Here is a 27,695-nt window from a genome sequence, read left to right as displayed (position 1 = left end):
TTTTAAGTGTGGAGTTCAGTAGGGTTCATTACATTCACTTTGCAACCAATCTCTACAACCTTTCTTGTCTTCCCAAACTGAAGCTGTCCCCATTAGACAGTAACTCCCCTGCCCCCTCCCTCCCCAGCACTTGCAAACCACCGACTTACTTTCTGTCTCTGTGAATTTGACTCCTCTAGGAACCTCACATGAGTGAAATCAAGCAGTTATTTGTCCTTTTATCACCGGCTTATATCACTAAGCATAATATCTTCAAGGTTCATCTACCTTTTAGCAGGTGTCAAATTTTCCTTCCTTTTTAAGGCTGAATGATATTCCACTGTACAGATAGACCACATTTGGCTTATCCATTCATCTATCCATGGACACCTGTGTTACTTCCACTTTTTGGCTATGGTGAATAGCGCTTCCGTGAACAGAGGTATACAAGTATCTCTTTAATCCCCTGCTTCAATTCTTTTGGGTCTATCCCCAAAACTGCTGAATCACGTGGTAATTCTATTTTTAATTTTCTGAGGAGCCACCATACTGTTTCCATAGCACCTAGCATCTGCACTATTTTACATTCTCACCAACAACGCACAAGGGTTCCAGTTTCTCCACCTTCTCATCGGGCGAAGAAAACATTTTTTAGAACCGTCATTCACACATAACAAAAGACAGCAAATTTAAGTCAATTCATTTTATTGAATTTTGCAAAAACATCTTTAAACAACAGTCAAATAAGAAAGTATTACAGAACTTCAAATAGATCCAATTGTAGCATACAGCAGAGCATGGGATTTAAGTCTTAATGTGTGATTTCAATTAATTCACTGTCATAAAATGAATATACTGTCTTTCCTGCTATGAAATATGAAATTGCTTCCATATGTTCACCTTACATGGGCCTTCTGAACTTGGGCAGATCAGCATTTTAAGAATTTGAATTTAGTTAATGAGATGGGAGAAATTCTTTTACAATGTATAGGTACATCAAATTGTTTATCAAGTCATCACAAGGTACACTTTAAAAACCTTACAATTTTGTCAATTACATCTCAATAAAGCTAAAAGAAAGAATTTAGGGCCTATCAATGATTTTAAAATATGGGGTGGGGGGAAAGAGTTCACAGCAAAAGCAGTTGCTGAGCTAAGGAGAAAAATATGACTCAGTATAAATGTTTAGTTGCTGTCATGTCTGGCTCTTTTGCAACCCCATGGACTGTAGCCTACCAGACTCCTCTGTCCATGGGATTCTCCAGGCAAGAATGCTGGAGTGGGTTGCCATTTCCTCCTCCAGGAGCTCTTTCCCACCCAGGGACTGAACCCAAGTCTCTTGCATTGGCAGGTGGGTTCTTTACCCTGAGGCACATGGGAAAACCTCACTATAAAGATAGGTACTAGTTAATTTTAAGTAAAAGAGGCATTTCACGTGCTGCTCAAATGTGGGAAAATTCAATTTGCAAAAGAGAAATACTCATTATAGGGAGCTCTAAAAAAGTACAAATTCTTTACAGGTGCACATTCGCATTATTGGGTATTTATGTTTTTTCTCTGCCAATTATTTAAAAAATATAAACAAAAGTGTTTTAGCAAAACAAAAGGGTGACCAATTGATCTAGTAATTAATAAGCAATAATGGAATGTAATGGGGGGAGGGGTTTCATACATGCCAAATAATGACATGAAGAAAGAATACAAAATGTAAAATCGAGTCTTGCTCATCAACTAAAGTAAAAAATTTACTCATCACTTTCCAGTTTATAGTTTCTTATTTCTATTTAGTTTTTAAAATAACATTAAGATATTTCATGTTGAACTTAAAACTAACTAAAAGCATTACATTTTATTATATTACATTAAATTTAGCCTTAAATTTTATGGAAATTTATTCATATTAAAAAACGGACACAAAAGTAGTCTTTAGTGTTAAAACTTATAATATCGGAAATATCATGGGTGTGTACAATGTAACCTATAGTTTCCCGTGTTTGACACTATTTGCTGAAACACTAAATAGTCAATACTACGATGGAAATAACTCTTATCCAAAAATTATTGCTCATTCATCATGGGCCATGTTGTCTGCATCAAGCAAACGAATTCATAGGTTTGAGATTTTATCCTCCAATTCAGAATTTGGGCCCTTCATCCAATATCTGCAATGTTTTGCAACATCCAGTTGAAAATAGGGAAAGAATTCTAGGCACTACCACAAGCTATAGAAAAAACTATGATAATTCGCTATGATGAATTCAATTGTTTCAAACACAGTGCTAAAACCTTGTAACTCTATTTAAGAATTCTGTGGCTGTGAGACTGAACCCTGCCTCCTATCACTTATCCATCAAGGCCAGGATCATGTCACAGGTCAGGTCTTCCTCCAGGTCCTCGCCTTCGGTCTTGGCTTCTATGAAATCAATGGGCACCGTCTCTTCTGGGTACAGCTCTCCACTCACCAGGGATACCTCCTCGACTGTGGCTTCTTGGGGAAAAATGCACAGGGTTGGTATATTTAAAATAAAGCCAAGAAATTAAAATTGATAGATGGTGCAACTGTATCTTGGAAGTAACTGCTCAATTTTTAGCACGGCAGTAAGCGTTTTAGAAAGTAATCCTTCTGTTTATAGAACAGTACAAATGTGGTCCTGGAGTAGACTCCTGAGAGTCCTCTGGACAGCAAGGAAATCAAACCAGTCAATCCGAGAGGAAATCAACTGGGAATACTCATTGGAAGGACAAATGCTGAAGCTGAAGCTCCAATACTTTGGTTACCTGACGTGAAGTGCTGGAAAAGACTTCCCTGATGCTGGGAAAGACTCAGGGCAAGAGAAAGGGAAGGCAGAGGACGAGATGGTTGGATAGCATCACCAACTCAATGGACACGAATTTGAGAGAGATAGTGAAGAATCTGGGAGATAGTGAAGGACAGGGAAGTCTGACGTCTGACGTGCTGGAGTTCATGGGGTCACAGAGTCGGACACAACTGAGTGACTAAACAATGACAACAACATGGTCATTTGCTGTAGCATCTCCAGGAGATGGACACGGCGCCCAGCAACTCCATGAGGCCCAGGGGCGGTCCACCAGGGTGGCCAAGGACGTCACCACCCAACTCACACATCCAGCCAGGACCCCATGAGACGGGAGTGTGGATCCACCAGGCCCCCAGGCTCATTCCTCTCCGATTCCTCACTGCCATCATCACCCCACTTTTCCAACCCACCCACTGCAGCGGCAGCAGCAACACTGCTAGGACCAGGCGCCTGCCGGGGTGGGCACTTAGGGTTCACTTTCACAGTAACTCCCAGGACCCAGGGAAATGTACAACCAGAAACCACTGTGGAATAAAACCCGGCTGGTTTAAAACAAGGTACCGTCTTCCTTGGCTGGCTCTCTTGGGTTGGTGGGCTTCGTCATTGTTCTTTCTTTTTCCACGGTGGCCAGCTTTTCCTGCCCAGAGTTACATTTTTCCGAGTGTCTGTGCATGTTGCTCTGTGGAGGGGAGAGAGAAATGACACAGCAGAGGGCAAGTCATTGTTGGCAGGACCGGCCTGGAAAACCCAGGCTAAAGAGACAGGACGCAGGAAGAGCGCGTGCCTCGCATAGTTTCTACAAACAAGACAACTTTTTAAAGGAGACTGCCTTCTGTTGTGTTTAGGTCGAGCCAAAATCCTGCTCATCTTTAAATATTTTAAACATCACAGGCGTCAGAGAGAAGACAAAATTTATTTTTCTGGACTGTTTTTACTCTATGAAGCAAGGCTTGAAAAATTCAATAGACTGTATCCCGGATTTTATGAAAATCAATGATATACCATGTACATTTCACTGTGCTGTCAGCTTCCACCAGGAAGGTATTAAGATCATACAACATCTGGAGTTAAAAAGGCAGCTCAGAGCTTTCAATTCAGACCTATTAACCATATATTTTTGTCAGCAAACACTCAGGATGATTTAAAATAAGTGAGAACACTTACACTATCTGACAAGTTCATAAGCTAAAGTAAGATATTGGCAGCATGTCATTAAATACGTCCATTATATAAAACACGCCTCCTAATTTGCATTTTGACTTCAGTGTGGTGCTAAGGACCGTCCTGGTGTGTGGGGAGGAGGAAGGAGGATTCACATGTCAGGGGAGGGGAAATACTATTCAAATTTCTTCCCTTTTATGCTTAGCCATAGAGGTTGGAACGCTGCCTCAACAGCAGACTTAAGTAGCTGAGACAGAAATTGGTCTGTGAAGCTGAAAATATTTACTTTCTAACCCTTTACAGAAAGAAAGTGTACCAATCCTTGGTTAATAGAGTGATAATGGATGTAAAACCAAGCCTTGTGGAGTCAAAGATTCTTCTGTGAATATGATAAAAGCAATGGCTCCCCCCCCAGCAAAGTTCATAAATCTCCATCTACAACTTTCCAACAACATCACGGACTTCCCAACGTCACGAAGTTCATGGCTAAGGGCCCCGATACCAGTTTTGGATGAACAAACAAAACAAATAAAAACATCAAGTCTTTAAAAAGTAAGTGGGGTAAGATTTTAAGTAAACATTTCGATATTTGGGGCTTCCCAGATGGCGCTAGTGGTAAGGAACTCGCCTGCCAAGGCATGAGACATAAGACGTGAGGGTTCGATCCCTGAGTCAGGAAGATTCCCTGGAGAAGGAAATGGCAACCCACTCCAGTATTCTTGCCTGGAGAGTTCCTTGGACAGAGGAGACTGGTAGGCTACAATTCACAGGCTCGCAAAGAGTCAGACGTGACTGAGCGGCTTCGCACACATCAACATTTAGGGCCCAGAGAGCAAAGTGTAATAATACAACAAACATTCGTGTCAGGGAAATGTTTCTCAAGAGAGGAGGCCCCTGGTACTCCGAATCCAGAGTGGAGGTCCTTTCTGGGGAGGAATTGGGGGTGACATTCTGGCACCCACTCCAGTATTGCTGCCTTGAGTACACAGGGCCCGCTGTGTTACAGACAGGAAGTCGGTGGAGCACTGACTTCTGATTGGAGCATGGCTGCCTTACAGCGTTGTTGGTATCTGCCGTGTAGCAAAGTCAACCAGCTATGCACGCCCGCATGCTCGGTCGTGTCCAACTCTTTGCGACCCTGTGGACTGAAGTCAGCCAGGCTCTTCTGTCCATGGGAATCTCCAGGCATGAACACTGGAGTGGGTTGCCATGCCCTCCTCCAGGGGATCTTCCCGACCCAGGGATTAAACCCGCGTCTCCTGCGTCTTCTACATCACTGGCGGGTTCTTTACTGCTGAGCCACCGGGTAAGCCTGAATCAGCTATAGGTGTACATACATCCTCTCCCTTTTGGACCCCTCTTACATCCCTTATCCCACCCTTCTAGGTCATCACGGAGCACTGAGTTGAGCTCCCTGCACTACACAGCAGCTTCACACTAACTGTTTTATACGTGGCAGTGTATATATGTCAATTCTACTCTCTCCATTCGTCCCACCCTCCCCTTCCCCTGCTGGGTCCACTAGTCTGTTCTCTACTACTTGTTAAAAATGAAATTGAATTTGAGTATCCATATATGCTTTCATTTATGTAAACAGGTTTTTTTTTTTTTTTGGAGTAGTTCTATATTCTCAGTAAAATTGAGAGGGAGGTAGAGATTTTCTGCCCTAAAAATTCTTTGTTTTGGGCCTGTGCATTCCTCCATCAAGCTCAACCCTTGGAGGCCATTGATCTTTTTATTGTCTCCATAGTTTTGCCTTTTCCAGAGAGTCATGTAGTGGGAATCATACAATCTGTAGTCTTTTCAGACTGGCTTCTTTCACCTAATGAGAATGTACAGTTCCTCTGTGTCTTTTCATGACTTGATGGCTCATTCCCTTTTAGCACTGAATAATATCCCATTGTCCGGATGCACCGCAGTTTGCACTGAATAATATCCCACTGTCTGGATGCACCGCAGTTTATGTATCCATCCACCTACTCGAGGAAGCCTTGGTCACTTCCGAGTTGGGCTATTATGAGTAAAGCTGCTATCAACACCTGTGAGCAGCTTTGTATGTAAATATAAGCTTTCAGCTCTTTGGGGGCAAATATCAAAGAACACGATTCCTGGACTGTCCTGTAGTACTCTACGAGTACGTTTAGTTTTGCAGGAAACTTCCAAGCTGTCTTCCAAAGTGGCTGCGCTGTTTTACACTTTCACCAGCAACGAATGACAGTTTCTGTTGCTCCACATCCTTGCCAATATCTGGTGTTGTCAGTGTTCTGGATTTTGGCTGCTCTAATAGGTGTGTCGTGGCATCTAGTTTTTTTTTTAAAGTGTTAAACAAAATGAAGTTTATTCTAACAAGTTATTACACGTTTCGGTAAAATAGCAATTATTTGAATTTGCATTTCCCTGATGACATATGATGGGGAATAATTTTTTGTAGGCTTATTTGCCATCTGTATACCTTTCTAAGAAGATCACGGCATCCGGCCCCATCACTTCATGGCAAATAGATGGGGGAAAAGTGGAAGCAGTGACAGGTTTTATTTTCTTGGGCTCCATAATCACTGAGGACGGTGACTGCAGCTATAAAAGTAAAAGACGCTTGCTCCTTGGAAGAAAAGCTGTGACAAACTTAGCGTATTAAAAAGCAGAGACATCACTTTGCTGCCAAAGGTCTGTCTAATTAAAGCTGTGGTTTTCCCAGTAGTCATGTACAGATGTCAGAGTCGGACCAGAAAGCAGGGTGAGTGCTGAAGAACTGATGCTTTCAAATTGCAGTGCTGGAGAAGACTCTAGAGAGTCCCTTGGACTGCAAGGAGGTCAAACCACTCAGTTCAGTTCAGTTCAGTCGCTCAGTCATGTCCTACTCTTTGCGAGCCCATGGACTGCAGCATGCCAGGCCTCCCTGTCCATCACCAACTCCTGGAGTTTACTCAAACTCGTGTCCATTGAGTCGGTGATGCCATCCAACCATCTCATCCTCTGTTGTCCCCTTCTCCTCTCACCTTCAATCTTTCCCAGCATCAGAGTCTTTTCAAATGAGTCAGTTCTTCGCATCAGATAGTCAAAATATCAGAGTTTCAGCTTCAGCATCAGTCCTTCCAATGAACATTCAGGACTGATTTCCTTTAGGATGGACTAGTTGGATCTCCTTATAGCCCAAGGGACTCTCAAGAGTCTTCTCCAACACCACAGTTCAAAAGCATCAATTCTTCAGGGCTCAGCTTTCTTTATAGTACAACTCTCACATCCATACATGACTACTGTAAAAACCATAGCTTTGACCGGATGGAACTTTGTCAATCCTAAAAGAAAGAACTCAACCCTGAATATTCATTGGAAGGACTGATGCTGAAGCTCCAGTACTTTGACTATCTGGTGCAAAGGGCCAACTCGTTGGAATAGACCCTGATGCTGGGAAAAACTGAAAGCAAAAGGAAGAGAGGGCAACAGAGGACGAGATGTTTGGATGGCATCACTGACTCAAGGGACATGAATTTAGTGGAAGTGGAAGACAGAGGAGCCTGAGGTGTCACAGACCATGGGGTTGCAAAGAGTCAGACTCAACTTAGCGACTGAACAATAATGACAATTATCTTCTTTGGTGAGGTGTCTGTTAAAATCCTTGGTCCATTTTTTAATTGGGTTGTTTCCTTGTGGTTGAGTTTTAAGAGTTCTTTGTATTCTTGATAAATCTTTCATCAGATTTGACACCTGCAAATATTTTCTCCTAGTTTGTAGCTTATGTGCTCATTCTTTTGACACAGTCTTTCACAGAAGATGTTTTAACTTTATTGAAGCCCATTGTATCAGTTGTCTCTCTCATGGATCACGTCTTTGGTGTTTTTTCTATAAAGACATCACCATACCAAGGTCATTCGGAACTTTCCCCCCTATGTTATACTCTAAGACTTTAACAGCTTTTTTTTTTAAGCTGTAAGGCTGTGATCCATTTTGAGCTAATTTCTGGAAGAGTGTAAGGCCTGGATCTCAAATTTTTTTTTTTTTTTCGGCATGTGGGTGTCCCATCGCTCCAGCATCATTTGTTGAAAAGATTATCTTTTCTCCATTGTCTTGCTTTTGCTCCTTTTTCAAAGATCAGCTGATTGCGTTTTGGGAGGTCTATTTCTGGGGTCTCTATTCTGTTCCATTGATCTGTTGGTCTGTTCTTGCACCAACATCACGCTATCTGAAGTTTTCTTTCTTTTTTTTAATAATTTTGTATATTTAAAAAAAGTTTATTTATTTATTTGGCTGCATCGGGTCTTAGTTGCAGCAACTCGGGATCCCTTGTCGCGTCCTGGGCACTCTAGAGCATGTGGCTCAGTAGTTGCGACACCTGGGCTCAGTCACCCTGCGGCATGTGGGATCTTGGTTCTCCGACCAGAGATCGAACCTGCGTCCCTAGCACTGGAAGGCAGATTCTTAACCTCTGGACTACCCGGGAAGTCCCTAAGGCTTTATAGTAAGTCTTGAAGTCAGGGAGCCTGAGTCTCCCAACTTCATTCTTCTTCAACATTATGGGTCTTCTGCTCTCTCTGTAAACCTTGGAATCAGTTTCTTAGTAACCACAAAGTAACTTGCCAAGACTTTGATGGGAATTGCACTGAATCTATAGGTGACATCTTGATGATACTGAATTTTCTTATCCATAAACCTGGAATATTTCTCCACTCATTTGGTTCTTCTTCGACTTCATTCATCAGAGCATTCTTCATTTCTGTTATAGTGTTATTGATTTCCAGCATTTCTTTTCAGTTATTTCTTAGGATTTCCAGCTCAGCTTACATGGTATGCTGCCTATTTTTTCTGTTAGAGCTCTTAGCATATGAATCATAGTTGTTTTAAACTCCTGTCTGATAAGTCTAACATCCCTGGCCCTCCTGATGCTCACTCTCTTCAAATTTTTATTTATTTATTTTTGCTGTTTGGCATGCCTTGGAATTTTTTCTTGTTAGCTGGACATGATGTACTGTATAAATGAAACTGCTGTAAATAGGCCTGGGCTCCAAAATCACTGTGAATGGTGACTGCAGCCATGAAATTAAAGGCTGTTTACTCCTTGGAAGAAAAGTTATGACAAATCTAGACAGCATATTAAAAAACAGAGACATTACTCTGTGGACAAAGGCTCATATAGTCAAAGCTATGGTTTTTCCAGTAGTCATGTATGGATGTGAGAGTTGGACCATAAAGGAGGCTGAGCGCTGAAGAATTGATTCTTTTGACCTGCAGTGCTTGAGAAGAGTCTTGAGAGTCCCTTGGACTACAAGGAGATCAAACCAGTCATTCCTAAAGGAAATCAACTCTGAATATTCATTGGAAGGACTGATGCTGAAGCTGAAGCTCCAATACTTTGGCTGCCTGATGTGAAGAGTCAACTCACTGGTAAAAGACCCTGATGCTGGGAAAGACTGAGGGCATGAGGAGATGGAGGCGAGAGAGGACGAGATGGTTGGATGGCATTACTGATTCAAAGGACATGAACTTGGGCAAACTCTGGGAGATGGAGAGGGACAGGGAAGCCTGGCGTGCTACAGTCCATGGGGTCCCAAAGAGTTGGACACAACTTGGCGACTGGACAGCAAATATTCTATCAAACGGATGGGCAGCATTTTATCTGTTTGTTATTGATGGACATTTGGGGAGTTTCCACTTTTTAATGAATAATGCTGCTGTGAACGGCTGTGTGCACACTTTTGTGTAGCCATAAGTTTTCACTTCTTTGGGTTACACGACTAGGTGTGGAATTGCCAGGTTACATGGTAACTCTATGTTTAACTTTTTGAGGACCTGCCAGGCTATCTTACAAGGTGACTTCATCATTTAAAAATTTCACCAGTAGTGTATGAGGGTCCAGTCTCCCCAGATCTTTTATGATCTGTCTTCTTTGATGACAGTTATCCTGATGACTGTCCCATGGGGTAGCTCACCATCATTCTGCTTTGCATTTCCCTAGTGAGAAATCTTTTCACAAGCCTATGGTTTATCTGTATATCTTCTTTGGAGAAATGTCTACTTAGATCCTTTGCCTGTTTTTAAAAGAATACTTATCTTTTTATTATTGAGCTGTAAAAGTTCTTTATACATTCTAGATGCAAGTCCCAATGTGCTTGCTTGAATAGGAGGAAAAGTTTTAAAACTTCCGATTATATGTTCTGAAGGAGTCTATGAGACTGACTTATTCTTTTCTCTGTTTTCTTGTGGCTTCTTTACAATTTTAACTCAGCATGAATGACACTGTTTCTGGAGCACTGCCACTGCTTCTGTTTGAATTCTGAAGTTTTAGCATTAACACTCTAAAGTAAAAGTGTTAGCATGAACACTCTAAGTGTCCCATGACACTATCCCAAAAACACAACAACCCTATCATCGTCTCTTAAAAGGAAAGACAGTTTCCTCCATAAAATAATAAAATTCAGATCATTTTAAGCTTTTATAAAGTTAGAGTGAAGCATACATCATATCTAGGAATCTGGCTAATCACCTCTGGTGCCTTTAAAATGTCCATAAATTAATACTTTTTTCTTTCAAAAGGGACTCATCCCCCATCCCTGGAATAGGGCCTGAATTATGTGATGTGTTTGTAAAGAACAGAAGCAGGGTCGTGTCACTTTTAAGACTAGGGACAAAAGGCACCACGGCTTCCTCCTTGCTCTCTCTCACTCGCTCTGGTTATGAGGATACTTGAGCAGCCCAGTGGAGAGGTCCATGTGGTCAGGAACTGTGGCCTCCAGCCAAAAGCCATGTTGAGAGCGCCAGCTTGGAAGTGGTCCCTCCAGCCCTCGTCAAGCCTTCAAATGACTACAACCCTGACAACATGCTGATTGCGACTCATGAGAGACCCAGAGCCAGAACCACCCCAACTTCCTGAGCCACAGAAAATGAGACAGGACAAATGTGGGTTGTGTTAAGCCAGTACGTTGGGGGTAATTCGTGATGCCATAGATAACTAATACAACATCTAAAAAATGATAAATAGAATAGTTAAGTGTATTTCTCGGCATAGTACCAATGGTACGAATCTAAGAATATCTACAAAGCGTTTGAAAAACAGCATTCTCTCTATGAAGTAGCCTAAATCGAATCCACAAGGACAATTCTTTAAAATGTTACCTGAGAAGCAGGGGTTCTTTAGTCTGACTTCCCTTAAAGCCATTTGCAAGATTCTGTCTGCAGGATTGTCTTTTTCCACAGAAGGGAGACGACACGTTTATATAAGATTTCCAAGACTTCATGACTCCAAAAAACTAATAACCACTTTCCTAAGGCATGGCAGATGCTATCGTAAATCCTAGCAAGTTTCTATAATCAGGTTTAAACTGCCTGGGTGTGACACCGTGCCTGGGGGATCCCGGGATCTTTTCAAGGAGGATTTATTGTGACTTTGAGTGAGCTTACCCAGCGGGAAAAACCTTTGCCACACTTGGGGCATTCATAAACAGTCGGGACGAAATTGGCATCGTGGTATTTCTTGAAGTGCACATTTAGAAGCTGCTTCTGTCGGAAACATTTATTGCAGGAGAGACAGACAAATGGCTTCTCTCCGGTATGGGTACGTATGTGAACTGTCAAATGACGTTCCTGGAAGGCAAGGAAAACAAACAGGCTTAGCTACTGACAATTTTTTAGTATCAGGCATTATTTATTGTGTGTGCTTAGTCACTCAGTCTGTCTGAGTCTTTGTGACCTCATGGACTGTAGCCTGCAGAATACTGGAATGGGTTGCCATTTCCTCCTCCAGGGCATCTTCCTGACCTAGGGATTGAACCAGCATCTCTTGCATTGCAGGCAAATTCTTTCCCACTGAGCCATTGGGGAAGACCCATTATTAATTGCATACCTTTCCCCCCTCCTCCAAAGATGTGTGCATTTTTCAGAAAAAATAAAGCCAATGCATTCTCGACACAGCATTACTACGGAAGCAGCATAGTATGGCCTCTAGGAAGCACGGTCTTACCCGGTCCTTGCCATCAGGTTACCAAGTTCTCACGATTAATCCCAGCCGGTCCTTCACTCCCGGGGGGATGAGGCAGACCACACTTGGAAGAGTGAAACCGAAATCAATTTCCTCTCCAGAAGAGCTCATGTAGCTGCAGCCTCATTTCTATAATTATTTGCCATGATCCGAGTTTACAAAGAGCAGACAGATCCTGTAAACTTGAAAACTTATCATTAGAGTTTCAATTCAGCGGATATTTGGGGGGTCGAAGGAAGTTAAGCATCTCAACATTTTCCTGGCTATTACCCGATGGTGTTACAGCAAATCTCCATATCGATTTAAAAGCACAGTGGTGAAAATCATTGTTCTCAGCAAAGAAATCACCAGAAATTTTAACTAAGAGTTATACGAGTAACTCATTTGGGGAATCAAGACAAGAATATAGATTCTACATGCTGTGGGATGACTGAGCTGACGTGCTGCAACTACTAAGCCTGCGCATCAGAGCCCCACGTGCTGCAAGGAGAACCCACCGCCATGAGAAACCCACGCGCTGCAACTTGAGAGTAGCTCCCAATTTCCACAACTTGAGAAAGGCCACACGCATCACCAAAGACCCGGCACAACCAAAAATAAATAAATTAATTAAAAAACAAGACACACAGCAGTCCTGCTTGGCGTGGCCGCTCTGACGCACGTTCGGGCAGCCCCACTGCCTTTGCACCATCAATGCCAACGTCACATAGCGAAAGGGCAGAGAGTGTGTTGGCAGCATAACTACTTGATGACAGTGACTTTGACCTTATGATGCTGATTGGCTTCAAGGACCTCAAGGGGTCTGTGAGCCACACTTTTGAACCCACACTGTAAAGGCAACTCGTGGCTCACGCACCGCTGTCTTTTGGCTATTCTGAACAGTCTCTTTATGGAAGGCACGATTTTCCAGAATATGTTCAAAGTGAAAGAGAATCCCACTCCAGCCCTTCCTTCTTCCATCTCCCCCTGCCCTCCAGCACCTGCCCGGAGTCCCTGATACACAGTACCTGCTTGCAGGCATAGCTGCAGTAGTCACACTTGAATCTCTTCTCATTTTTGTGAGTTTTCTGGTGCTGGATGAGACTGTAGCGATCGTGGAAGGCAGCAGGGCAGTAACGGCACTTCATCTCTGCAGTCTCGTACGTGTGCAGGTTGCGCAAATGGACACCTAAAAGCATCATGGAGCATCGTGTACAAGAAGTTATTTTCCGTGAGGTCGATTCCCCCTACCCTTCAAATAGAGTTTCTCAGCCTTGGAACTACAGGCAGACCTCAGAGATACTGCAGGTTCCCTTTCAGACCATTATGATAACCAAATACAACAAATATTAATACGTGGATGCTTTTGCTTCCCAGTGCCTATAAATCTTATGTTTATGTAGACTATTGTCTATTAAGTGTGCAGTACCATTGTGTCTAAAAAACTAGACACACGCTTTAATTTAAAACTACTTTACTGCTTTAAAAAATGCTAATTGTCATCTGAACCTTCAGCAAGTCATAATCTTTTTGCTGGTGGAGGATTTGAAATACTGTGAGATTTATACCAAAATGCGATACAAGAGACAAGAAGTGAACAAATGCAGCTGGAGAAAAATGGTGCAGATAGACTTGCTCAATGCAGGGTTGCCACAAACATTCAATGTGTAAAAAACACAACATCTGAGGAACACGATAAAGCAAAGTGCAATAGAATGGGGTCTGCTGGTAGTAACACTTGAAGCTGGCTGATGTTTTCCTGGGAAGGGTGGGGGCATCCTGGGTGCCGCAGGATGTATGTTTAGCAAAAATGCTGGCCTCCATCCTCTAGCACCAGTTGAATCCCTTCCTCCCCAGGGTGACCACCAAACTGCCTCCAGATACTGCCAAATGCCCACCTCCCCAGCCGTAAAGTCTCAGCTGAAAACTGCTGCTTTAAATGCACAGTGTACTGACATCTCATGCTAATATTTCTCATGGAGTTAAGTACATAAGGTAGGACATATCGGACCCAACATGTTCATTAAACAAAGCACTTGGAGAACCTTACTATGTGGGTGGATTTTTAGGATAATGTTAAGATGGTTTTACGTGCGTGTCCGTGCACACGCTGATTGTGTCCGACTCTTTGCAACCTTATGGACTGTAGCCCACCAGGCTCTTCTGTCCACAGGGTTTCCCAGACAAGAATACTGGAGTGGGTTGCTATTTCCTTCTCCAAGGGATCTTCCCGATTCTGAGATAGAACCTGTGTCTTGCGTCTCCTGCATTGGCAGGTGGGTTTTTACCACTGTGTTGCCTAGGATGGTTTTATATAACAAAGATATAAATTCTGCATTTTTGTGTAATTTAAAAAAATATACATTTATTTGGTTGCACCAGGTCTTAGTTGGGGCATGCAGGATCTAGTTTTCTGATCAAGGATCAATCCTGGGCCCCCTGCATTGGGACCTCTGAGTGTTAACCACTGGACCACCAGGGAAGTCCCTAACCTCTGTATTCTGACTTAAAAACCCAGGAGTTCTGTTAGATGTCAATCTTCTGATTTTTCCTATGTCGGAATTGACAGACACACTCTAAGATATTCTTGTCAACTGAATCTAGCGCGAGTTGGCTTTGTGATCCTTAGTGTCAGAGGCTAAACTAAAGTCAACAACTGCTGGGTGGAGGTACACCCCAGGTGTGCCGACTCAGTCATTTAAAGAGTTTGGTATCTCCCATAGAGACAAGATGGAGAAGGCAATGGCACCCCACTCCAGTCCTCTTGTCTGGAAAATCCCATGGACTGAGGAGCCTGGTTGGCTGGGAGTCAGACATGACTGAGTGACTTCACTTTCACTTTTCACTTTCATGCACTGGAGAAGGAAATGGCAACCCACTCCAGTGTTCTTGCCTGGAGAATCCCAGGGATGGGGGAGCCTGGTGGGCTGCCGTCTATGGGGCTGCACAGAGTCGGACACGACTGAAGCGACTTTAGCAGCAGCAGCAGCAGCAGCATAGAGACAAGAAGGAAGGCTGAGCTTGTTTATAGAGCATCTCATGACATGTATGGAAGGTGTCACTGACTCAGATGGGCCATAGCCTGTATTTCTTGGTGATGGTGTCGAAAATGTCCCTTCTTGGCAACTGGCTCATGATTCACGCCCTACAAGGTCCTGCTGGGCTGTGTTTTGCCACTGACAAAGATTTTGAATGAAAAATAAAAGCTAAGCCTTCACTAAACACCTTTACCCTTTCAGAAATGTTTTCAAAATAGTGTCTCTCATCTGTAGAATTTCTCTGGGCAAACTGGGGACTCTATCTCTGCTGGCAATTCTGAGCATCACAGTGTTATATGTTTCAGGAAGAGGACAGAGGCAGTGGAAACCAAGGGATCAGGAACCCTGGAACAAAGGAGAGAGGCTGGCTCACTCACTCTCCCTGTCCCCCACCCCTGACACCAACTACAACCAGTTTCCCCCGAAGGTGGCATATGATCCCAGCTCTCAACTTGGCACTCAGAGCTGCTGAAGGTGCCTCCTCTGTTATGATGGTTTACCTGGTCACAATGAGGATTTCATGTCACAGGAAGAGGACTCTTTCACTGAAGCAAGTTCCTTATGGGAAGAACCATGTCCCACTTCTTACTTTTGTAACTTTAGTTCCCATAACATTTCAGGGTCACAGCAGGGGCTGAAGAAAAGCTTGCTGAGTGTCACTGGACAGAACACTGATAAAAGATTCAGAACCTGCAACGAGGCCATATCCTGGCATCCTGGTCACGGGACTCTGGGGTAAGTTCGCTTACGGTCTCTGATCCCCTTCGTCATTTGTGAAAAAACAGACCCAACATGGAGCCTAGTAACACCCGGAAGAAGGCCATTATGAGCTCAAATGCCCGTGAGAGCTCATCTGTGTACCTAAAGTGGACCTGGACCAAACTCTGAAACTGCAGTTATGTGATACAGCCACAAGATGGCACCATAGGACTTCAGAAAAAAAAAAACCCAACCAACCCCAGGAGCAGTTCTTGAATCCTACTGCTTCCCTGGCATAAGCCTGGGGCTCCTCAGGTTTCCCAGAGCTGCACACAGTGCAGACAAAAGAAGTCAGTGGCACTGACACGTATACGCTATCACATGTAAAACACAGTTAGTGGGAAGACATTGTACCGCAGAGGGAGCTCAGCTCAGGGCTCTGGGGTGACCTAGGAGGGTGGGATGGGGGGGAGATGGGAGAGAGGCTCAAGAAGGAGGGGATATATGCATACATGTAGCTGATTCACGTTGTACTGTAAAGCAGCTATGAAAAGTGAAAGTCTTCGTGGCTCTGTCATATTCGAGTCTTGCAACCCCATGGACTGTAGCCTGCCAGGCTCCTTTGTCCATGGGATTCTCCACACACAAAACTGGCGTGGATTTCCATTTCCTTCTCCAGAGGATCTTCCTGATGCCAGGACTGAACCCAGGGCTCCTGCATTGCAGGCAGATTCTTTACCGTCTGAGCCACCAGGGAACTGGTGAAAAGCCCAAAGCAACTACACGCCAATGAAAAAAACAATAAAGGACGTTCCGGACGCCAGACACTCACGCAGATCGCTCTTCCTGGCGATGATGGTGGCGCAGTGTGGGCACTGGTACTTGGGGACATTCTCGCTGTGCTTCTGCACGACGTGCATCTTCATGGTCCCGCTCTGGGTGAAGCGGGCATGGCAGATGTGGCATTCGTAGGGCTTCTCACCTGGGACACGGAGGACAACAGTGATCCTCTGCTGAGGGGCTGCATCCCGAAAACCCTGGTGCTCCCCAAAAGATACCTGGAGCTGAAAGCCTTTCTTTCCCCCAATATTCCCTTTTCAGCTCCGTCATTCTACGTTTGACTCTGCAATGAGCACAAGATTCTTAAATCAAGCTGGACAACGTCACATCCAGCTGTGTGGACAGTGGGCCAGAGGGAGCAACTCTCCTAACGTCTGGTGGCTGCTCATGGTTCAAGACCTACGCATGCCTGTGTGCCCAGTCGCCCAGTCGTGTCCAACTCTTTGCGACCCTATGGACTATAGCCCGCCAGGTTCCTCTGTCCATGGGATGCTCCAGGCAAGATACTGGAGTGGGTTGCATGCCCTCCTCCAGGGGATCTTCCTGAATCAGGGATGGAACCCGCATCTCTCGTGTCTCCTGCATTGGCAGGTAGGTTCTTTACCACTAGCACCACCCGGGAAGCCCTCAGAGAAAGCAATGCTTTACCTAATTGGCCTTGAGCAGGAGAAACTCCTACCTGAATGTGTTCTCATGTGCCGCTTCAGCTTGTAGGTGTCCTTGCTGGCATAGCTGCAGAGGGAGCACTGGTATGGGCGCTCACCCGTGTGCGAGCGGACGTGGCGCTTCAACTTGCTCGCCTGATAAACAAATGAAAGATATTTATTGGGAAAAAAAAAAATATTTATTGCAATGGAAACGTCAAACCTGTGGACTCTTGAAATGAAGCAGCATTATAAAAGATATGTAAATGAGCCCAGCGTTAACACCAGAGCCCATTTCACACGCTGGAAAATATGCTAAGCCTTTCATTTTCCTCTCTGGGTTGGACGGTGTCCTTCATCTGAGTTGTGTGCGCCAAGATCCTCGGGCGATAATGAGCGGGAGGATCAAGAGACTCTCATCTTCAGCTTCGCTTTGCGAGAGAAGACGGAAATCCAGATGCTCAGCACAAACACGATTTTATTTTCATTTCTAAAGCAACATCCTCTCAAAAGTGGCAAAGTTTAGATTACGCTGCAGAAGTGCGGAGGCCACAAAACTATTGTTTGTATAAATAGAGAAATTTGAAACGTGAGTTCTTGAATGGATCTGCATCTGCTGGAGGCAATTCACAGCTCCAAGGCCTGTGGACCCTAAACAGCCCAGGGATGGAGGTAAGCCTTCTTGGTAATTAAGAAGAGGTTCCAGGGACTTCCCTGGTGGTCCAGCGGCTAGGACTCTATGCTCCCAATGCAGGAGGCCCAGGTTCGATCCCTGGTCGGGGAACTGAATCCCACATGCCATAACCCGAGCGAAGACTGAAGATTCCGTGAGCCGCAACTAACGCCTCGAGCAGTCAAATAACTACCTTTTAACAAAAGAATAGGTTCCACGTGGCAGTAGCTTCTCCGTCAGAAGTAACTTTAAAAAAATTATTTATTCTATTTGTGAATGCATTGGGTTGTTCTTGCTGCATGTGGGCTTTCTCTAGTTGCAGAGAGCGAGGGCTACTCTAGTTGTGGACGGGCTCCTCATTGCAGTGGCTTCTCTTGCTGCGGAGCGTGGGCTCTAGGTGCTCAGCCTTCAGTAGCTGTGACGCATCGGCTTAGTTGCTCCGTGGCATGCGGAATCTTCCCAGACCAGAGATTGATCGAACCCATGTGCCCTGCATTGGCAGGCAGATTCTTATTCCCTGTGCCACCAGAGAAGTAACTTTTAAGTAGAAGAAAAGTAACTTTTAAGTAGAAAAAAAAAAACTACCTTCTAATTTGATTAGAATGTATGTATCTTACTCAGTTAAAAGGCAGACACACCTCTCATTTGATATTTTTTTTTTTTTTGCCTACTTTATTACCGTCAAGAACTGTTCTTACTCTGTAATCACTTATTTTGGGCCTTTACCTTTAGTAGAACAGAGGGTAATCACTCATGCCTGGAATACAGATGTCAGAGGATGCCTGAGCAGCCTCTTTGTAATCTTAGGAGGGCTGCACTGGGCTGGGTTCCCTAATGTGTGGCAACTACACACAAGCCTGAAGAACATTCTAGAACAGAGGAAGACTTGGAAAACAAGAGCCAAACCAAAAAAAATTCAGCTTTTAGGTTTTCATTTCTATGTATTTATTTTTGGTTGGACTGGGTCTTCGCTGCTGTGGCAGGCTTCCTCTAGTTGCAGTGAGTGGGGGCTACTCTTCGTTGCGGTGAGTTGGCCTCTCGTTGCGGTGGCTTTTCTGGTTGCAGAGCACAGACCCTCGGCGCACAGGCTTCGGGAGTTGCGGCACGTGGGCTCAGTAGTTGTGGCCGCGGGCTCAGTAGCTCTGTGGCTTGTGGGACCTTCCCAGATCAGCGATTGAACCCCTGCATTGGCAGGCTGATTCTTTATCCACTGCGCCACCAGGGAAGCCCCAGCTTAGACTTTTAGAAGAAAAAGAAGATATCTTTGAATGTACCAGAAAGCAAAACAGAAAGAACTTTTAAAATCATAGCATGAAAGGTTTGAATGGTGTGAATGATCAAAGAAGAGTGTTAGTCACATAGGCGTGTCCGATTCTGTGATCCCATAGACTGTAGCCTGCCAGGCTCCTCTCTCCATGGGATTCTCCAGGCAAGAATACTAGAGTGGGTAGCCATTCCCTTTTCAAGGGGATCTTCCTGATGCAGGGATCGAACCCAGGTCTCCTGCACTGCAGGCAGACTCTTTACTGCCTGAGCCACCAGAGAAGCCCATCAAAGAAGGCTGTGTGTAAACCTTCTCTGGAGGGCTATGAACGTGAGATAGGGAGAGAGGGGGGTTCAGAAGCTGCTATACCTGTACCCCAGCCTGACTCACTCCTGCTGGCACTTGGGTATAGGGGTGATGTTACACAGGGGAATTGGGCTACTCCTCCTTAGAGCAGACCAGCATGCTACACTTTGAAAGTGCAAAAAAAAAAACCAAAAAAAAACAACCAACAAGGTGAAGGCGGCAGCAGAGCGTCGGTGTTGAGGCCAACCCCAGAGACGGGTCTCAGCGAACCTGGGAAGTGTGTGCTGAGAACTGGCAGGACAGCAACCAAAAGTCCACGCCACGCTTACGACCCTCAGATGGCTTCATTCTGCGAAACCTCCCATTTGTGTTTTTGAAATGGAGCAGGAGCCCATACTTCCCTAGTGGCTCAGACAGTAAAGAATCTGCCTGCAATGCAGGAGACCCGGGCTCGATCCATGGCTTGGGAAGATTCCCTGGAGAAGGGAAAGGCAACCCACTTCAATATTCTTGCCTGGAGAATTCCATAGACAGAGGACCCGAGGAGCTACAGTCTATGGGGGTCACAAGGAGTCAGACACCTGAGCAACTCACACTTTCAGGATCCCATGGTCCTTGCGCCCCACTCCCCCACCCCCGCAACATGTTCTCTGCCTGCCTTTTGTCTGTGGAAAACTTTAGTCAAAGAATAAGTTCAACCAGAGAGTGAGAAATGCTGAAACAAATGAAAAACAAAGTCAAAAAAGACTCAATAATAATGATGTTTTCATTAAGCATAGTGAAGGACCTTTAGTTCTTTCTCAAGGGCTATAGATAATATTCTAGGCCATATCCTGTGAACTGTCTTACAGATACTAAAACACCAGGTGGGAAAGTTAACTACATGAAGACCAGATGGCACCCAGGACACGAGAATTCTGAGAATTCTGCCACAATTCCGAGAACTGGCCTCAAAGAAATGGGAACAGAGGCCTGGAACTGAAGATTAACTGTACCTAAAACAACCAAGATGATGCCGGTCCGACCAGTGACGACCAATTTGAAGATGATTGTTACAGATGACTGCTGTTTCTGCATGTAGCTCCCCCCCAACCAATTCTGTCTATAAAGGCTCTCACCCTCTGCTTGTCGGGGTGGGAGGAGTTGGCCTTTGGACAGATGTCCGCCACCCTCTCCCCCAAGTTGCTGGTGGTGATTGTTTAGTCGCTAAGTCATGTCTGACTCTTGTGACCCCATGGACTGTAGCCTGCCAGGCTCCTCTATCCATGGAATTCTCCAGGCAAGAAAACTGGAGTGGGTTGCCATTTCCTTCTCCAGAGGATCTTCCCAACCCAGGAATGGAACTTGGGTCTCCTGCATTGCAGGCAGATTCTTTACTGACTGAGCTACACTGGCACCTGAAATAAAGCAAACTTTCCTTTCCACCAACCTGGCCCGTTTATTGGCTTTTGAGTGGCGAGCAACTGGACCCCACACATTCTTTTGGTTACATTTTCATTATACAGTTACAACCTTTAACTCAGATGAGAAACAATTTTTAAAAATAGTAATAGCAAAAAAAAAAAAAAAATTAGTTTTGGAATCAAATTCTGACACTGTCTGTGAAATTTCCTAGTTGATGAAACACAGTTGCCTCACTACTGCATTTAAACTTTTGCTGTCCCCTTTGGCTTAGTTGAGTTCGAGTGTCTTTTCCTTGCCCAATGGGCTCAGGACCCAGCATGTGCTGTACTGGACAGTGGAGTCCTTAAAACTTGCAGAAAAGTGACATTCAAAAGTAACTGTGATCCAGTGGTTAAGAATCCGCCTCGCAATTCGAGGGACGCTGGTTTGATCCCTGGTCTCAGAGGATCTCACATGCAGCGGAGCAGCTGGGTCTGTGAGCCACAACTACTAAGCCTGTGCTCTAGAGCCCAGGAGCCGCAATTACTGAAGCCCACACACCCAAGAGACTATTGCTCCAAACGAGAGAGTAGCCCCCACTCGCTGCAAAACCTGCGTGTAGCAATGAAGATCCAGCACAGACAAAAATAAAAATAAGTAAATAAAAAATCTAAAGAGTAACTGTACTCTTCTGTTGTCATTTCACTGAGGATGAGCTCAGTTTTCTGGAAGGCATAAATAAACCAATCTAGTTGAAACGATCATGACAAAACTGAAGATTGAAAAGGTGGTCTCTGTCCTTAAGAGCAGAAATGGCCATGTTTAAATCTTTAAGCAAGTTGCTTTGCACGGAACCAAGTACCACTGAGGAAAGCTCAAAGATTTCAGCAAAAATTCAAACCGGATCTGTGTTCTGTGTTACAGCAAATATAGTTTGATTTTGTGGAATAAGTGCTGCATGGAATGCTGGGTAGAATGTTTAAACAAATATGAGAATTATTTCTCAAGGACCACAGATTACTTGTAATCTGTACACCATAATATATTACTTTCACTAGTTGGTATTAAAGGAAAAAAAAAGAAATCATGTTTTAAAAATTAAATTTAGAAACGAGAAAGAGATATTGGAAGAGATTCTATCACCAGTTTGATTTACAGAAACTTCTTAATAAGACACTAAGCACAAAGAGTGAACTTACTTCTACACTAGCGTACTTGCACACGGAACATTTAAAGGGTTTCTCGTGAGTGTGTTTGTAACGTCTGTGCCGGATGAGTTCTCCACTGGTGACAAACGCCATGTCACAATCACCACACTTGTGGGGCCTGGTTCCTGTAAAATCACACAGTTTATTCTTTCAAGCAAGATTTAACAACAATTTTTTTAGGCAATTATAATGTATAAATGATACTCAGTCTCAAAATGCTTTAAAAATTCAAAGAGGCTCTTTAAACCAAATGCTCCAGAGAGATATGAGAAAAATCTTTGGGCCATCCAAAGTTTTTAACCAAAGTGGAAGAAAAAAAGACAAAGCTTAAGTCTAAAAAAAGACACCATTTGAATATAGAAACTGGTGGATTTGCCTTCTTACACAAGCCTCAACACGCATCCTGCAAGGAAAGGCCCCCCTCGGCTGTTTACCTGTATGGGTATTGACATGGTTCCGAAGGAGCGTAACCGTACGGAACGCTTTCAGACAAAGGTGACACACGTGGGGCTTTTCGGCGCTGTGATTTTTCACATGACGATTGAAATTTGAAATTTTAGAAGAGGTGAACTTGCACAAGTTGCAATGGAAGGTTTGTTTTACTTCTGCAGGAGGGAAAGACAACATTTATGTGTTTGTAAACATTTTTCTTTAGGTGTTCAAATTCCACTTAAATATATCAAAGTAACTTGGCACATCCATTTTTTTTTTTTTTAACCTAACGTGGTGACCCAAAAGACACTCCATGCAAATGGTAACCAAAAGAATAGTATAGCTGGGTGACTATACTAATAGATGAAATAGACTCTGACAAAAACTGTTACCAGAGACAGATAAGAACTTAACGTAGGGCTTCCCAGAAGCAGGAAAGAATTCACCTGCCAATGTAGGAGACATGGGGCTCGACCCCTGATCCAGGGATCCCACCTGCTGCAGAGCAACTAAGCCCATGTGCCACAACTACTAAAGCCCACACGCCCTAGATCCTGTGCTCCACAACAAAAGAAGCCACTGCAATGAGATGCCTGCACATTGAAACTAGAGAGTAGTCCCAGCTCTGCTGCAACTAGAGAAAAGTCCTTGCAGCCAAAAATAAATAAGTAAGCATTTTTTAAAAAAAACATAATGTAATAGTAAAAGAGTCAAATCATCCTGAAGATATAACAATTATAAACACACATGCAACTAATAATAAGTCCCCAAAATACTTGAAGCTAAAACTGAAAGAATTGAAGGTAAGAGAGCCTTCAATAGCAGTTGGAGACTTCAACAACCCACTTTCAACCATGAAGAGCACACCTAGACAAAATATCATCAAGGAAACAGAAGACTCAACATAAACCTATTTGACAGAATAGACTTCTATGAACACTCCACTCAACAAGAGCAAAATATACATTCTTCACAGGTGTATATGGAACCTTCTCCAGTAAAGACAATAGGGTAAACCAGAAAACAAGTGTCAATTAATTTTAAAAGACAGAAATAATCTGCCCTTTGACCATCACAGACTGAAGTCAGAAATCAATAAAAGAAAGAAATTTGGAAAATTCACAAATATATAGAAGTTAAACAATACACTCCTAAAGGACCAATGGGTCAAAGAAGAAATTGCAAAATACTTTGAGATGATGCTAACCACAAGTAAGAAGGGACAGTGGTGGCAGTGTGGTTTTCTAAACGGAATCACTTTTTAGCCCTGACCAACTGTTGCTAGAAGGAGGAAATAGCCAAGGGTGGCCAGATACAGCTTTTTATAAAAGAGCTTAAAGTTGAAATTTCAAGGGTGAAATCTCTTGATTTAGATAAGAGAGAAACTAAACTTTTTAAAAACCTGAACAAATAATTTTTGAGGGTCAGATTTATCTTCTTTTCTAGCCTCACCTAAACATCCCCTCCCCTTAGAAGATGACGTGTTGGCTGCCTTCTGGGCTTCACCCTGTCCATCTGCCAGATGGACACTTGCTTTAGTCTCCATCAGACCTCTCAACCCCCAGGGCTGCAAACTAGGGAGCAGATGGGGCCCAAACTTCTATCTGTTGCTGTTGTTTAGTCGCTAAGTCGTTTCCGACTCTTTGCAACCTCATGGACTGTACCTGCCCGGCTCCTATCTTCAGGGGATTTCCCAGGCAAGAATGCTGGAGTGTGTTGCCATTTCCTCCTCCAGAGCATCTTCCCAACCCAGGGCTCAAACTCAAGTCTCCTGCACTAGCAGGTAAATTCTTTACCACTGAGCCACCTTGGAAATCCAAACTTCTATTTAAGTGCACCTAAGTAGAAGGGAGTCTCTGTACTATGCTTTTAAAACATTTGGTCACAAAACCCAAAACTCTTTTGCATCTGATTCACAATACAGAGTTCAAAATTTCCTGCCATTCTGAAGACGACTAAAGCAACCACTACAAACTCAAGTTGCCATCTCCCCCACTAAAGAGAATCAGTTGCCCTGCTGTTTGCAGAGCTTCTTGCACCAAATGAACTGGCCTACCCTTTGCCTTTTTTTGATTTTTCGTAGTGCTGGGATTTTCAAGGTGTGCTTGATCCAGTTCAGGTTTCTCTTTTTGTTCTTCCATATTTAAGTTTGAAAATGTCAGAACGATTTCATCTCTTCCTTCATCTCCTGGCCTTGCTTCCACAAGAAAAAGCTGCTCTTCTGTATTTTCACTGAATCCACCTTCAGCGAGCAGCTGTTCCTCTTCCTGACCTTTCTGGAACTAATGCAGAAAAACAAGTATTCAAACAAGTACAATACTGTTAATTACAGCCTGGTTTAACTCTTTGCCTTGATGAAACCATAAAATCCAAAGAGGAAAACACAAAAAAGTACAGAAAATTGTCCATTGCAACCAAAATGCTTAAACTGTAATTATTAAGCATCAAGGGTTTGAATGGAACATTAACACAGTTTAAAAACTCAACGGATCTTATTGTATTCTTAAACTCTAAAAAAACTGCACAAGTTCCTCCTTGATTTTTCTGGAACATATTTTTATTGTGTTTGATTTTATCTTTTTTTAAAGTTTTTTTTTTTTTTTTGGATGTGGACCATTTTTTTAAGTCTTTATTAAATTTGTTAACATATTGCTTCTGTTTTATGTTTTGGTTTCTTGGCCATAAGGCATATGGGATCCTAGTTTACAGGGATCAAACCTGCACCCCCTGCACTGAAATGAGAAGTCTTAACCACTGACCACCTGAGAAGTCCCTGTGTTTAAAATACAAAATTTAAACTGCTTGTCCATATGTAACAGTGCACAAGTTAGTCGCTCAGTCATTTCTGATTCTGTGACTCCATGGACTATAGCCCGCCAGGCTCCTCTGTCCATGGGATTCTTCAGGCAAGAATACAGGAATGGGTGAAAGTGAAGTGAAGTTGCTCCGTCATGTCCGACTCTTTGCGACCCCAAAGACCCCATGGACTATAGCCCACCAGGCTCCTCAGTCCTTGAAATTTTCCAGGCAAGAGTACTGGAGTGGGTTGCCATTTCCTTCTCCGGGGGACCTTCCCAACCCAGGAATTGAACCTGGGTCTCCCGCACTGCAGGCAGACGCTTAACCGTCTAAGCCACCAGGGATGGGTAGCCATGCCTTTCTGAGGGATCTTCCCAACGCAGGGAAGGAGAACTCTAAAAAATAGTTTTCTGGCTCCCCCTTCCTTTTCTTAAAACCAGGTGTACCTTTATGGATCCAGTGCTTTCTTCCAGGCTCACTGCAGACTTACAGGCTTCACCGGCCCCGGTCACATCCTCCTCCAGAAGCTGAAACTGCATCACCTCCATCTCCTGCAGCGAGTATACCTCCTCCTGGACATTGAGGACACACTGGTGCAGGCTCTGCTGGGCCACCTCCCCGAACCACACCAGCGACTGCACCCCACTATCAGCCTGGTGCACCATCACCTGCATCTCGTCCTCCTGCTGGGGATCCAGCCAGCTGAGGTCCTGCAGTTCAGCCTCTTCGGAGGGGAAGTGCACGCTCTGCAGGGTCAGGATGTGCTTCTCGCTCTCCTCCGGGGCAGTCAGCACCAGCTCTGGCACCTCCTCCAGGATCGTGGTCTGGAGGGGCCCCTGAACACTCTCCACCTCCAAACCCGCAGAGTCAGGCTGTTCCTTTACTCGGCACACCCCGTCGTTTTCCTCTTCCTCCTCCTCCTCCAGGGCCCTGTCTGGTATCAACTCTGGTTCTTTGATTTGGGTGAAATGCTCAGGGGGGACAGAGAGCTCAGTGCCTGCCATTATGACTCCGCCTCTGTCAGAGAAAGAAGCAAGCCTGTCTGGGTGGGCACAGTGGGGGGTTCAGCCTAGGAGGCTTTGGGGCTGATCAAGGCCTGATAAGGTTCCAGCCCCCAAAGACTTGGGGGCTCACATGGGTCAGGACTAAGTTAACTCAGCCTAGGCTGAGAAGGGGCTGACGCTAAGCAGGATTTAGGCTAAAGTAGGTGTTTGTCTAGAAGATTCTAGAACCAAAAGATTTGAGCCTGGGCAAGCTTTCAGCAAATGCATATTCCAGACCTGAAAGGCTTGCGACTGGTCAGAATTTCAGCAAACGCACATTCCAGGTACAGAAGGGTGGCCTGAACCAGCTTCCTACCAGGGCACAATCACAGACTGAGCACCTTTTGAGCCATGGAGGTTTCAGGCCTAGGGCCTCTACCCGCGCAGCCTTGGCCTTCAGGTCTCAGGGTCACCACATGCCCCCTCCAGGCCTGGGGCATCTTTCCCTTCCTGGACCACCTCCCCCGGCTTGGCCCCTCCATGGCTGGGCCCCTCCCCCACCTCTCTGGTGCAGCTCCCCGGAACCTTTCCCGCCATACTCCTCACTCCCACTCCCGCGCCCACGCGGAGCAGCTCCTCCTCCAGAGGAGGCTGGAGTCTGGCCCCCCTCCCGGCGAGGATCCTCACCCAAGAAACGTGGTCTGGAGGTGCAGCCCACCAAGCCCACTGGAATCCGCCTCGTGCTGCATGCTTGCAGGTCACTGCCTGCTGCTGCCCGCCGACTGGGTGCGAGGGTCAAAGACAGCAGTGCGCAGGCGCAGAGTGGGGGGGGGGGAGCAGCATGCAAGGGGCGTGGCCTGGGGGGAGGATGATGGAGGAGGCAGAAAGTGAGGGAGAGGAGGTGAGAGCTGCCGGGGTTGGGGGGCTTCAGGTAGTGCAGAGACAATGGCCAGTGGGGATGGATGAAGAGAGAGTGGAGGGAGCCCTACAAAGGGCACTGAGACCAGGGGGGAGCTGAGGGGGCGGCGTGGAGGGCCACCTGCAGGGGGCGCTGAGATCACGTAGGGGGATGGAGGAGGGAGTGGAGGGCGACCTGCAGGGGGCGCTGAGACCACGTGGGGAGATGGATGGGGGAGTGGAGGGGGACCTGCAGGGGGCACTGAGAGTCCACCAGGGGAGATGGATGGGGGAGTGAGGGGATCTGCAGGGGGCGCTGAGAGTCCACCAGGGGAGATGGATGGGGGAGTGAGGGGATCTGCAGGGGGCGCTGAGACCACGTGGGGAGATGGATGGGGGAGTGGAGAGGGACCTGCAGGGGGCACTGAGAGTCCACCAGGGGAGATGGATGGGGGAGTGAGGGGATCTGCAGGGGGCACTGAGACCACGTGGGGGGATGGAGGAGGGAGTGGAGGGCGACCTGCAGGGGGCGCTGAGACCACGTGGGGGGATGGAGGAGGGAGTGGAGGGCGACCTGCAGGGGGCGCTGAGACCACGTGGGGAGATGGATGGGGGAGTGAGG

At 45.1% G+C, this 27,695-nt stretch overlaps 1 protein-coding gene and 1 non-coding gene across 2 annotated transcripts; one reads left to right on the top strand and one right to left on the bottom strand.

The window, feature by feature from the left end:
• Positions 1-2,318: 2,318 nt before the first annotated feature.
• Positions 2,319-26,197, bottom strand: CTCFL (CCCTC-binding factor like). Its single transcript, XM_065919703.1, has 11 exons — positions 25,862-26,197; positions 25,640-25,765; positions 24,451-24,676; positions 22,397-22,567; positions 21,954-22,087; positions 17,164-17,284; positions 16,477-16,626; positions 12,936-13,096; positions 11,352-11,534; positions 3,360-3,477; positions 2,319-2,467 (listed from the first exon to the last, which is right to left on the bottom strand). The coding sequence occupies exons 1-11, from the start codon at positions 26,195-26,197 to the stop codon at positions 2,319-2,321; spliced, it is 1,875 nt and encodes a 624-aa protein (XP_065775775.1).
• Positions 17,840-17,912, top strand: TRNAW-CCA (transfer RNA tryptophan (anticodon CCA)). The gene has a single exon. It is a non-coding gene; the product is annotated as a tRNA-Trp (tRNA).
• Positions 26,198-27,695: the final 1,498 nt, after the last annotated feature.

The sequence above is a fragment of the Muntiacus reevesi genome, chromosome 2 (genome assembly GCF_963930625.1).
Source record: "Muntiacus reevesi chromosome 2, mMunRee1.1, whole genome shotgun sequence".
NCBI lineage: Eukaryota > Metazoa > Chordata > Mammalia > Artiodactyla > Cervidae > Muntiacus > Muntiacus reevesi.
The sequence above is the reverse complement of the archived record's forward strand: the minus strand, read 5'-3'. Positions and strand labels throughout refer to the sequence as shown.